The sequence below is a fragment of the Synchiropus splendidus genome, chromosome 8 (genome assembly GCF_027744825.2).
Source record: "Synchiropus splendidus isolate RoL2022-P1 chromosome 8, RoL_Sspl_1.0, whole genome shotgun sequence".
Lineage (NCBI taxonomy): Eukaryota > Metazoa > Chordata > Actinopteri > Syngnathiformes > Callionymidae > Synchiropus > Synchiropus splendidus.
Window position 1 is genome coordinate 15,478,367 of NC_071341.1, and position 13,961 is coordinate 15,492,327.

The following is a 13,961-nucleotide window of genomic DNA, read 5'->3' on the forward strand; positions in this document are numbered from 1 at the left end:
GTAAAACATCAGTTCTACAATTGACAATCAGAGCCACCTACTGACATAAGATCATTGTTCAAAACATGACACATATTGCCTGTAAAATGCTGTAAGTAACAGCTCTGTCTTAAGTCTGTCAGCAGTCAGGTGTTTTCCAAACATTTACCTTATTAATGGGCCTCTGTCCAGTTGGCTTGCAGACAATATAATTCACTTATCCTCAATGGTGGGAAGGTTACTTTAAAATTTGCTGACACTTGTGACTTGGTAGTTGGGGAAGTTTGGACACTCCAATTACGTCCAAATGTACTCTAAAGGAAGGTCATTGAAATCCTGCAAAACAAGAAACAGTGAGCAGGACGTGCGTCGGCACGGACTTCTTTCAATTTAAAAGAGACAAACACAGACGTGTGTTTCCCCGCCGGTCGCAGGACGAGTCTAAAAATGGACTCGGGCGAATAAATTGGTGTCCCAATTTTCCAAAGTGAGCTCAGGGTCTGATGCAGAGGAGCGGGAACGGAGGATGATGATAGAGTGTGTCATCAAAGAAACAAAATGCAAACCTACTGAAATCATTACAGTTGAGTCAGCGTCTGGGTACTGTTGTTGTTTCAGCGGCACAATTATATATTCAGTAAGATAGAACATTACCATAGTAAATGGCATTTCTGGATTTTAAATCCGTATTTCAAGTGTTTTTTGAGACACAAATACTAGATAACAGCAGAAATACCAGTGCAGGTATATCTACATAATAAAAGAACAGAAAAATAGTAGGGATCATGATCAAGTGCAGAAAAATACACATATGAAAATATGGATTTTCCAAAAATGTTGTTTATTTTGTTTAGGTTAGCCTCCAGTGTTAAATTCTGATAAGAAAAAAAGACTGACGGAGAACCAGAAACACATTGTCCACACATCAACACACACATATCAAGTCAGACACCTAAGCTGGTGATATTCAACTGAAAGACTTGGACCAATTTGGACGGAACCCACTACACTGAACAATGACATCCCTGCTCGTGACAGACACACAAAAAATCATCAATAACTCCACAAGTCAATGGTCCAACTACTTTAAAAAGTCATCCAATTATATATGTATTTATATTATATTTGCATAATTTATGACAAATGTAGGCACAGTGGGAAGTTATTATTAAAAATAAACATTATTAATTCCTTATTAGAAGCAGATAAATCGCACTCATTAGAAAAAGGTAAACACACAGGTTAGTGAAAGTACCATTGCGATATTTAAAGCTTGTTACAGTAAAGCTAAAGTTGCACCTTCAAAAGTCGAGATAAAAACATGATTTGGTTTTATACTTCCTGTTCGTCAAAGAGCTTTAAACTAAGTAAAGTGCAGCAGCATCACAGTAGTAATCACAGAAATAGATACCTGTTTACATGACAGTATAAAGTAGCATTAAGGCGTTAAAGGCGGTGAGAAGGGAGAGAACTACTTGTGTTTCTCCACGCTCTTCTCATTGTCTGATTTATCCGGGAGCTTGTAGTCTTCCAAAATGGCCTTGGCAGTTTGCTTGCCAGTTTTTTTCACCACAGCTTTGACCCCGAGGTTGTCGATGTTGAAGGCGGTGATGCCGACGTTGATGGCCGAGTTGACGGCGTGATCTGTGGCCTGTCCAGCCGCGGCGCCATACCTTCACGAGAAGTCAGATTGGGTGACAGGTCAGAGCAGGACAGAAAGGCACTTTGGGAGGGGGGTTCAGTAGTAGTGCTCACGGCCATGAAAGTGTCATGCATGTGTGAAAGATTATGTTCATGCAAGTACAATTTTTATTTCAGAGCTTCAATGGCTGCATTAGCCAAGAGCTTGGACAGAAAAAGAAAAAATGAATCTCTCCCTCCAGGATTAGTCATCTCATCACAAAGACTCCATGTCAGATCTGAACATTCCTAAAGCAGAGTTGGCATATTATCACTCTCAGACTCCCAAACATCTCTTTAACTATGAGCTTCTTTACTATAACACTCAAGACAAACCCAGGACAGAAGACCAGCATGTATAGAGAAGACACCCACCTGAGCTGTCCCAAAGAAGTCTCATCTATAATGCATTATTTCTACATTCAAAAGACATTAGAATGTATATATGAAGATTGATAGAAGCCATTCAGAATGTTAAAAACCACAAACAACTTGTGAAGTTTATAAATCATAATTGTGTTTTTAAGCGGTGGACTTCATGGACTTTATTTACCTCTTCAGAATGAGATTAGGTTATGGTAATTATTGTAAAATATGTAATCCAGGAAACACTTGCTACTGCCAACGCATTATAACCAAGTTCTTACAGACATCACACATGATTATAAACTTCTATAATGCCATCGATACAGCCTGATGAATACATTACTATGTTTTATGAATGCAGTTAAAATGAATTATAGATAAGACGGTTAGGAAAAGTGTTAAAATGTGATAACAAATTTGTATAAATCACCTGATTTGAGAATGAATTTAGGATAGATTTAGGATTGATGGCAACAGACAATGACTCTTCCCTCACAGTGTCTCACAGAACTGAAAACGGAATCTGAGTTAAAGCTTTTTCTTCAATATACATAACCAAATTTCCCAAAGGCAAGCTAATCTAATAAATCTAATATACAGTTATTTTTCATTATACTGTATTTTAATATGATTCTAATTCACACATTTTATTAGGCAGCTAGAAACAAACAGTGACACTACTGTTAAATACACTGTTCATTATCTCATGCAATGATTGTGTTTTTAGACAATAATTTGCAACCAATGATGATTCAGACGTCATCAGTTGGAAACTTTTCAACTTTGAAAAATCAACGGTGGCCATTTTAAATATTCGGATATTGATGAAATTGTAAGCAAGAGTAAGCAGTGTAGGTGAAGATTTGCATTTCTGAGAATCCTGGAGGTGAGAGTTGAACCTGTTTCATAATCCATCTTTTTCTATGACTCATGCAGAAAAGTTGCATTTGCGAAAGCATTTCATATTTGGAAGATCAAAGAGGATCATGTTGCGTAGCAGAGTGAAAAGTGAGAAGCTGTCTATGAAAGAAATGCACACTTCTCATCAGATGGGTCAAAGGCGGTTTTGTAGACCCCTAAATCTGGAAGTGAGAAGATGAACGAGTGAGTATTCAGGTGGTTTTGTTTGCAGAATGCATGGCGTCATTTTGCAAAGTAAACAAAGAAAACCGGTCCAGCAGGCGGCGCTGAGCTGCAATGTAATATTCAGGAGGGAGATGATGATGACTCACTTGTGCTTGACAGTGGTGACGGTCTCTGATGCTACACTTGTGGCGATGTTTTTGGCAGCCACCTCCAAACCTGTCCACATCGTGGCAAACCCTGCACATCAAAGCATGTGGATGAGTGAGTCAGCAGTGATGCTAACAACCAAGGTCTGGCTGCACCTTGCACGCCACTCGCTGCCACCACCATGGCCCCATCGATGTTGGAACGTCCATTCTTATCCTTCTTCATGGACTCAGGGATGAGTTTGACTCCATGTTTCTTCACGTGTGGTGCCAGCTCTCGGCCCACGCAGTTGGCAATACTACAAACTCCGTCCACTGCAGAGCAGCACAGCATGACGTAATCGCAGTTAGAACAACACCGACACACAAGGTCAGAGAAAGAAGCTGAGTAGGGAGGATGAAGTCACCGAGAAACTGGCTGACTTTGACAGCTCCCCCCGTCGCCTGCTTGGCCACATGGAGGCCTTTGGTGACTGTGGGGCTGACGTGCGTGGGCTGGTCCTCCGGTGTGATGTGCTCTCGCAGTTTAGATGCCCCCTTGTGGATGGCCATGCCGGTGAACTCAGCTCCTTTCACCAAACCCCAACTCAACCAGGAGGCCCCTGGGAAAAAAAGGAGAAAATTATTTTTCTTTTCAAACTCTTGTAGTATAGTATTGGGATGCTTTTGTTCCATAAAAGAAAATCAAACTCAAATTTTGTGTCTTTTAAAAAGAGCACTTTCTCAGCGGCCGCTATGTACTGGCTAGGAAGTGGGTCATAATGTCATGAGTGGAATGATATTGCGCTAGCTAACAGCTAACTGGTGTGAACACGAGTAACCTCCAAGAGAGAAAGGTGAGGATCTGAGCAATTTTTCGTGAAATATCGCTGTATCTGATGATGATGAAAACTGAACATGATGATCATCTATGATCTATAACCTGTAATTCATCACGATTCTTAAGTGCAAAATGATAACATGTCAATACAAATTTTCTCGCTTGTTTTCTAACAAAGGCCAAGGCTGTTTTCTAACAAAGGCCAAGGCTGTGGTGGTACAGGTAACCCCAAGACGGTGACAACCAGAGGCACTCATTCATCGCCTTCTGCAAAGTACAACAGCAATACTCCGGTCCAGCTTTTATAGACCTGTCATCTCACAGTGTAACGTACAGTAACTCCAGATATTGCAAATGACCAAAGGCGATTACAGATGAAACGAATGTGGGAGGAAAAACCCCAACCGACGAATTGGTTATTGAGGGTAGATTCCACTTCATGCTCACACAAAAGTTGGAAGATGAGTTGGGAATCCTTTAGAGAACTGGATGTTGTTCCCAGAATGGAATTAGTTTGGGATTCAGCCCAAAAACAAGCTATTCAATGAAAATGAGTGTTGAAACAGAATAGAAAGATGGTGAAATTTAATGGGGTAGCATGAATAGAATCTTAGAATGAATAGAAGCCCCAGTTGAGCAGAGTGAAAGCTAAAATTTTGCTTGCTTAAAGAGAAAGCCCCACAAGACTCTCATTGTCGGCCCCCCTTATCTTTTTTCAGACCCATAACCACCAAAAGGTTTGAGAGTGAAGCGTGACCTCACCAGTCAGGATCCCACTTGCCACCTTCTCGCTCCACTCGGGCAGACTTTTCCCCTCTGCTGCCTCCTCCTCCTCCTCCTCAGGTGTCTTCTCTGGCAAGGGCACTACCTCAGGAGGGGCAACAGGCACAGTTTGGCTCAGATCGATGCCGCTTGCAGCTTCATCTGGAGCCTGAAGACGCACCCAGAGAGTCAGACAGACAGATGCATTGATCAACTCCAAGAAAACAGGATAAAATTGGAGGAAATGGAGCCTCTGATTTTTTTGTCTCATCGTAACCTCTACCTAACAATCACTCCTCTCATTCAGCAGCGCCTCCAGTCAGAGTTTGCCATTGGTTGAAACATTCTGCATCGACACTGTTCCTCTTTGTTTTGAGGAAAATAAATCTACTGGAGCCAAAAAACAGAAAGTGCCTACTCGCTGACGCTGAACCAGGTCCATCAGAGACGGCTATATTTGGCATCAATCTGAGCGAGAGCGTCGTCGTGTCATGGCTGAACTGACGCTCGTCCTTATGCAGCCAAGTCGTTATAGCGGCAGCACATAAGAGCATTAGGTGGAATTAATTCCTGTCACCTGCTCGTCTTAAATCCCCAACAATGCTGAGACAGACGCAACGCTGAGAGGTGAAGAGCAGGGGTGTACTCATGCCAAAAATGGGAAAAAGTTTCGGATTTGCTGAGTCATGAAAAATCTAAACTTTTGGGAAGCAGAGGGTTTTCAAGCAACATCACTTTCTTTCAATACTTGACTCTGAATACTTTGACGATGACTCTTACTAATGCTGGTTTAAGAAGTTAATACAATCAGGAACTTTTATAAACATGAAGAATTTATATTTATTTACTTGCATTTATATTTATAATATACTTATTTGCTAATAAGTGAAAAATAATAAGTAAAATAAATAAGTGAATAAAAGCAATGCATTTTAAGAAGCTGATGTTGACACTTAAAAAAAGAATAGGTCAATAATATAATGTGATAAAAAGGCTATTGAGGAACTTTTTCAGCATTTCCCAACAGGGATTTCCACAGTAGGTCACTCACCACCACCTTAACCTTATCCCTGGTCAAACCTCTCCTCTTCATCACATCCATGAACCTAAGTGGTTGTCTTCCTCTTCTTCTTTTGTCCTGAACTTCCAAATCAAATATTCTCCACTCAACACTCCTCTCTCCATTGCAACTTTATTTATTTGAGGCACAGCAAAAAGATTTTTGGCGGTTGTTCTGACGGGAACCATTGGACAAACCTGAATCCTGAGGTCAGTCATCTGTGAGAGCAGATCGCGGAACAGTTCTCTGTCAGTGGGAGGCAGCTCGGACGAAAGCACCACTCCAACGTAATAACCAGGAACTGCGGCCATCATGTCAGGAAACATGAAGACGCCGGTGTTGCACAGCAGCACCGGGGAGTCCAGGGACATGAGGGGATACAGCCAGTCACACACCTGCCAGCAAGGTAACACCAGTGAGATTTAATACAACAACAGAAAGTTCACTGAAAGCAACAGTGTTTTTATCATGGCGTTGTGTTTCTGACTGGATCAGAGGTCAGCAGAGTCAACTTCATATTATTAGTGCATTGATGTAAACCACATGCTGCAAGGGGCACCTGGTTAACTTCCTACTTCCTGACCTATGACATCAGCATTTAAAGAGCACAATCATAGCAGCGTAAACATGAATGACTACAATAATAAAATTTAAATTTTGTTTTAAAAATAAAAACCTTGAAGACAAACAGACCAAGCAACAAACCATGTGAGAGGTAAGAGGAAGTCTCATGATTTCAGTTAAGGAAGTCACATGTGATCATAATATTCTTGTTCTGACATCACAACATCCATTAGTTACTGCTGGCTGTGTGTAGAAAGCCGTCAAAGGATGCATTTGTTGGTCGCTTTTGAGGACACAGTGCAGCCCATCAGTCCAGACTAACCTCTGACCCTCTGCTGAACTCACCACGGATCATGGTTTACCCTTTTCAGTGCTGGACAACGAATGTCACATTATCCACTATGTCTTCAAAAGGGCAAGTGATGTTTCAATATAATGTCTCACACTGGCAAGCTCATTCACTGACAAGGTCAGTGCAGATAAATAATGCATTCATACATACATTCATCCCTCAGAAATGACTTTGCTATGCATCAGGCCAGTAAATATTAATGTTATAAGTATACAATGTATGTATATATTTATATAAATAAAACTACAGAAGCTTTCAAGAAGTTTAGAAAGTGTTTTTGCTACCATCAAATAGAGAGCGAACATTTCACACTTTTGGTGAAACTTATTAGGCACAAACTCAACTGAAGATTAAATATGAAACCCAAGGTCAGGACTGGATTCTCAAGTGGGACTTTTTCCCAACTGGATGACATCATTTCCAAGAGTGATTAGGCCGCTGAGTCATCACAACTCACATGATCCAGGCCTGAGGTAAATAGAGCCGCGATCAGACATGGCATCTAGGTGAAAGGTGAGAAGGCTGAACAGGTCTTACCTGCAGAAATGCTGGCGGCCTGTTAGGCATCCGCTCCGAGGGATCGCTGGTGAACTTGACCAGCCGAAGGTATCCAGGGTAAGATGGGGCGCTCACTTGCCCGTCTGGAGTCACAAAGAATATCTGAACCCCATGTGGAATGTAGAGGAGTTGATCTGCATCTTCTCCCACGCTCTGTGGCGATGGACTGGAGTTGTGGGAGTAGAACTCTTCCCCAACCAGTGACAGCTCCCCTGATTCCGTCCCATATGAGATGGAGACATGACCGTCTGCTGCGTGAGGAGAGTAAGCTGGAGGCTGCTCAGAGGGCCTGGAGGGAGTGGGACAGGAAGGAGGAATATTGAGGCCTATATTGAGTGCCTTTCCCTCAGGTAGACTTGGTGGAGCTGGCTGAGGAGGGATTTTTGGATAGATGTTTCCTGAGGCTGCAAGAGAAGACACCGCTTCTTGACCTTGATCAGAGTTGGTCTCCAAGATGGCCAGACGCGTTGTGATGTTGCTGAGAGTCTCCTGCATCTTCTGCTGCATCTCTCGCGCTGAAGCCCAGGCGCTGCCTACACAGTCGTCCCCCGCGGACGGCACGCTAATACCCCTGAGAAGGTGCTGTCGGCCTTTCTTGTAAAGCTCCAGAGCCTGCGTCTTGTCTCCTTTCTCATCAGCGGTGAGCCCTTTATTGATACATTCAAATCCTCGCTTGTAGCCATCCTTGATCACCTCCAGTCTGGCGTTGTCAAAGGCCGCCTGGTTGGCTTTCTCCATATTGCCTGCATTAAAAGTACACTTTTAAATGTGCCATAATCATAAACTGACGAGTAGTAAAGTTTTTTTTCAACGTTATAACTGTTTAATACTGATCAATTCCTACTCTCACAGTGAGACACAGTCATCGTAAACTACTAAATTAACTTGCGTGGCAACTGAGCTGATTTTCATACCAGATATTACATGACGGCACAACGTGTACAGTGGAAAACCTCAAGATCTACATCTGTGGCATGAGAGACAGAGGAAGGGCAGCACGGACAAATTGAGATGCATTTCAGTTGTGAGTTATTACTCCTTTACGAGTAACTTTGTTAAACCGCTTCGTGTATGTTTAACCTGCCCGTCACCACTAAAGTGGAATTAAGAATATTAACAAAGAAGCTAAGACGTCTCCGGGAACCAACACGACAGTCTAGTTGCGTTTCAGAAACGCTCTGTAGCTTGTTGACGTCTCCCTGGCTAAGTAGCATTAGCTTCTAGCTGAAAGTGACGGAGATAAAACTTACCTTCTCGGAGCAGTCGCTTGGTGGATTAATACTAACCGGAAATTTAAAGTACACACCCAGTGCAGTTACACAAGGCTGTGAAAGTGGTCCATCAATGAACTCTGACGCCAAACACCGTAGATTAATGATGTAAGCGCATACGCGTCACGAGGGCCCGTACCCACACGTCATATCCGTCTTCTCCATAGTGCAGATGTAGCTATGGATTGTTTTATTTTGATACCCTTGGGTCTACTACCGGAAACACAAAGAGTTTGTCAGCTACACGCTTAACAGTAAATTCCGGAATAACACACAAAATACACGAATGTAGTTTTTAATATTCGCTAATATTTTATTGTCAAACATTTGCCATTGCATTAATTTAATTCATTTATTACGAAACGGTACAGTCATTGCGCTTTGTTTTTCTTTTCATATGAATTATGGTAACATATTTATTTTTCTCGTGTGTTCATTTTTTGTTGTTAATTGTGCTGTATGTGGCTGCCTATAAGTTTTTACTTACGAATATATTTAATGTTCAGTGTTTGCTGCTGTGACGAATCAAATGTCCCAATTGTGGGATAACTTATGCAAGATGTTATATTAACTTTTGCAGTATTCACATTCATTTCTCTATATATTTTATATAATACTGTATTGTTGTATGTTTGTCCTGACTGAAAATAAACTATTGAATTTCACGATACAAATCAGATATATTTCAATTAAAATGATGCTGTTTTAACTCCACGTATAAAGTACAATTAATCATCAGTATAATTGTACAAAAACTCCAATAATATTGTATTACTATTATTAATAAGACCCAACATAGTTCATTTAGTTTTAATTAATCCAAAACAATTTTAGGACCAAACTGGTTCCCTCATTGGAATTCGAACATATGACTCCCTCATTATTGCTATACCGTGAACTAACAAAAAAAAAAGAATAATAAAAGTGTAAGGAATAACAAAATCCAAATTAAACAATCCTTACGAATATTACACAGATACAAGGAAATGAAATCCTGAGGTTAGTAAATCAACAATGGCATCAATTTTCAGAAGTTCAGTAAACTTCATAAAAAGTTTAAAACTTGGATATGTGACTACTGTTTTTTCTTTGGCTTTTCCAAAATGGCTTTGCAACCTGATGTTATGAACTTTGTCATCATATGACCCGGCCCCAGCTTGACGACATTCTTGGCGGACTTGAAAATATTTCTGAATATTTTAGCACCGTGAGACGCAGCTCGTCCAGCTTCAGGGCCATTTCTGCAAAATAATTCATCAGAGCAAAACTGTTAAGATCCTGGGCTCAAGAGGAGTGATGTGCAAAAGGCGTGAGTCTGAACCAAAGCAAAGAAACCAAACCTGAACCAGACTTACCTGTGTTCCACAGTTCTGACGGTCTCATCTTCAACACACTGGAAGAAGTCTTCTGAAGCTTCGCGCAAGGTGGAGAAAAACTCATGCACTCCTGGGCATCAAAGTAGGACCAAACAGAAGCCAGGAGGAAGAGTGAAGATGCAAAGAGTAGAGGTAGAGAAAACTGATGAATATTTAGGACCAGTCTGGGACAGGGATTAAAAGAGAAGAGTGTAGACAGTGAAGACGACTGTCAGATGTGCCTGTCAATAATAGGATCTACTTGTTGACATACAACTTCCTCCATAGCATCGCTCCAACCTACCACAGTGACCTCAGAAACGAGTACGTCAGAGGGACGTGGAGGAGTTTGAAGAGGACAGAGTGTTGGGAGAGCAGAGAAGATTATTGTTGGCGACAAAGAAAAGGAAGACGACCAATGAGGCTCAAGGGTGTGACAAAGGTGGAACAGGTGTGTCATGGGAATGCGCAAGAAGAGAATAGGAAATCACCAAAGAAAAAGAAGGAATTTATTCGGCCTAATAATATTTGTTTTTGGTCAATTTCCGCTCAAATTATTTTAATGAAGATGATGTCTTTACCATGCACCACACGAGCGCCCTTCCGTATGTCTTGATCATCAATTTGTGATCCCACTTTATTCCCAGCAAAGTCGGCGATGCCATGTGCCGCGTCCACTACAGAACAAGACAGTATAACGTTCACTTCTTTAGAAAAACAACAAGAGAGAGAAAATCGCTCTGCATGAAAGGCATTGTCACCAAGGTATTCAGTGGCTTCGGCAGCTCCATCTGTCGCCTTTGCAACTCTCTCAAGGGTTGCCATGCTTACGGGGTTGACATGAGTTGGTCTGGCATGTGGCTTGGTGTGCTCTCTTATTTTGGTGCCCCCTTTCTGGATGTTTTTGCAAACAAACTTCGATCCTTTCTTCAAGGTAGCCGAAAGACCTCCTGGAGTGCAGTACATTTTCACTTTAACAGTGATTCAGCAAGGCAAAGCAACATGACCTGACCTCTCACAAACTCCTCGCTGTCCTCGTGCCGGGGAGGTGCGGACAACTCGGGCTGGTATGAGTTGGCATAGCTCGCACCGCCGTCCTGAGACACATGACAACATGAATAAAAATTGTGCAAGCCATAACAATGATGGTTATACTGACACCTGATCTCTGAAGCTTGTCCCCTGAGCGAACATGTGGTGGAACATGTCTCTGTCCTGAGCATCCACAAATGAAAGCAACACTCGGACTGTTTGGGTCCCGTTCCATTCATCCCACATGTACATGCCGTTGCACAGCCAAGTCGGACTGTCTGGGGTCAGGACGAACCTGAAGTCACACACCTGCCAGGAGGATGATAACTCAGGCATTTCTTAAGAGAAACCATCAGAGGGCAGCAGAGAAGTCCACTCTTCTACATTATATTTTACAACATTATTATTTCATTGAATAAGACGCCTCGTGTTACTTAGGTTTGTCTTAGATGTCTGAGGTCTTTGAAATCATTTTTCTTCTTGCATTTCAATCACTATTTGATTTTGGCCATGATATTGACCTGCGTGTGGCCGGCAGTTTTATTATGCTTTTAAAATAAAAATGAAACTGAGTTTCCAAACAGTGCTGTAGCAACTCATTTGAGGAGTTTGAAAATCACACAGCCTGAAGAACCCTTCAGGATGGAAGGAGGAAATACATTGATTTAAATGATCTTAAAGAGCCTTGTCACACACACAAGAAACAGTCTGTTAATATGGAAAGAAAATATTTAAATGAAATAAATGTTGAATTCTGTTTGTTCTTACTGTTTCTTCAATCAAACAGCCCAAATAAATGTGGCTAATTCTTTTCCCAATTTTTATTATGATCCAAGTGAGACAGAAATCAAATTTCTTTTGTTGTTTGTTGGGACAGATTTCTTTTTTTCTTTTTTTTTTTCATGAGTCAAATGCATCAACAACAGAATCTGACCTGCAGTTGTAATGCAGGTCCTGGGATGAGTTGGACCAGCTGCAGGACTCCTGGACCCCACAGTTGGCTCTCATGCCCAGAGGCATCTACAAAACACACTTGGGCTCCATGAGTCTGGAGGAGCAGCTCTTCACTAGAGCACGCCATCGCCCTGAAATTGAACCTTCTAGGTGAAACAAAGCAGCAGCCACCATCAGGAGAGTACAATAATTCAGAGTAAATTTCCCCATTCAGAGAAAAAAGTAGCGTTTTGGTTATCAAAGTGCTGCAAAAAAAGGTTTAAAGGTGCTAAATCTGGATTAAATAATGCAACAATACCTTGGACAAAACACATATCAAGACTCTTTTAAAAGGTTAAATGCAGCTACTTTCCACAGCATCACTCTGATATAATCAAAAGGGGTTAAATAAAAATCCATATAGACAATTCAAATAAATACATCAATGAATAATTGAATGAGACATCAAAACGTACCCGGGCGACGCCTGCCTGTGGCCAGCTCTGCTCTGTTCTACACCAGCCCCTGTGAGGAGTCTGTCCTGATGTACTATTAAATTAATCATTAAACCTGTCTGATTTATCACATCCATCCCTCAACTAATTTATGATATGACCATAAATATCCTGACTGCATTGAGAAGTTATCGCTATTGCTATTATTATTTATTATTGTTATTATTGCAGTTGCCACCACAACAGCAGAGGGGCAAATATCGGAAGTAGCCTGAAGACAGTTATATCCAGTAATAATCAATCTTCTGAATCCAACACATGCGTGAACACGTTCATGTCACTGTGAAACTGATGTCTGACATCACAAACCCTGGCGAGAGAAGAAAACTCTGTAGCTTATTTATTGGCTCATTACTCAACATATAAAACATAGATTTATCTGCTATCACACAAATTTGAACTTTGGTTGTTTTTTTCCCATCAACCTCCAGCGTAAATATAAATCGTTCTGTCGTCTTATCTTGAATTACGACTCATTCTGATCAATATGCAAGGATCATTTGATCAACGTTTACAGTAAACACTTGAGCACTTGAGACCTGAACAGCAACCAGGAAGTGAGGCAAAGTTGACTTCAGTCAGCCTGTCATGTGGTCTTTGACTGAAACTGCTGAGTAAGCCTTTTTTTTTAATCAGCTTGATATAAAAACATATGTCTGACACGAAACGCCATGAACAAACGCCATCGACGATGACTCAGCAGGAAAATGTACCCTGTCCTTCATACGTGTGAAGCAAAAAAATGAACAACAACGTACAACTTACTCTCCTCATTTCTTACTGCATTTCTGTTCAAACTGACTTCAACACTGGGTTTGTCTCAGCAGCGTGATCCAGCTGCGCCTTCCCTGGCCTTCATGGTGTTTTGGTTTTTCTCTCTTTTTAATTTCATCCAGTGTTGCATGGAAGTCATCATCATCTTGCGTGCATAGCAAGGTTTGCATGGAGGTTTGAAGTCTGATCTGAAATCAACAATCATTCTCTCACCAAGCTGATGCCTCTTTTACTGGCGTGGATGGAAGCGGGAGACTCCCAGAGAAGAGACTCAAACTCCCCCTGAGCGATCAGATCGGACATGTTGGAGCCCTTTTGAAACTCATTCCAGGACAATGGAGAGACGCTCTTAAGCCAAGATCAGTTCCTCTTCCAGGATCATCATCACGGTCAGAGCATTTGGAGAATGTTCCACCACATTTTGTGAAGTTTTTAATGCAAGAGTTTTAACAATAAACAATATAACACCACCAACCCAAACCCTCACTAGGAATCGAACCCAAGACTCAGTTCATTAATGACAAATATCAAAATGACTTTCCTTTGTAATGTTCCATACGCATAGAGAGAAAAATAACAGCAAATTATTTAATAATATTGAGCGCTATAACAAGCCTTTAGTTCCAAATTAGACAAAGAGGGCTGGTGGAATAAATAAGTACAGCACATTTTGAACTCACATACATTTTACTGTGAGAACAAAAGCAT

The 13,961-nt window shown here is 41.3% G+C and overlaps 1 protein-coding gene and 1 long non-coding RNA gene across 2 annotated transcripts; one reads left to right on the forward strand and one right to left on the reverse strand.

Annotated features, from left to right (window-relative positions):
• Window positions 1-801: 801 nt before the first annotated feature.
• Window positions 802-8,800, reverse strand: spartb (spartin b). Its single transcript, XM_053872371.1, has 8 exons — window positions 8,624-8,800; window positions 7,353-8,116; window positions 6,097-6,294; window positions 4,840-5,008; window positions 3,665-3,859; window positions 3,414-3,572; window positions 3,258-3,348; window positions 802-1,652 (listed from the first exon to the last, which is right to left on the reverse strand). The coding sequence occupies exons 2-8, from the start codon at window positions 8,109-8,111 to the stop codon at window positions 1,451-1,453; spliced, it is 1,773 nt and encodes a 590-aa protein (XP_053728346.1). The 5' UTR covers window positions 8,112-8,116; window positions 8,624-8,800; the 3' UTR covers window positions 802-1,450.
• LOC128763525 (uncharacterized) lies at window positions 8,150-11,443 on the forward strand. Its single transcript, XR_008415656.1, has 3 exons — window positions 8,150-8,397; window positions 10,013-10,152; window positions 10,288-11,443. It is a non-coding gene; the product is annotated as an uncharacterized LOC128763525 (long non-coding RNA).
• The last annotated feature ends 2,518 nt before the right edge of the window (window positions 11,444-13,961 follow it).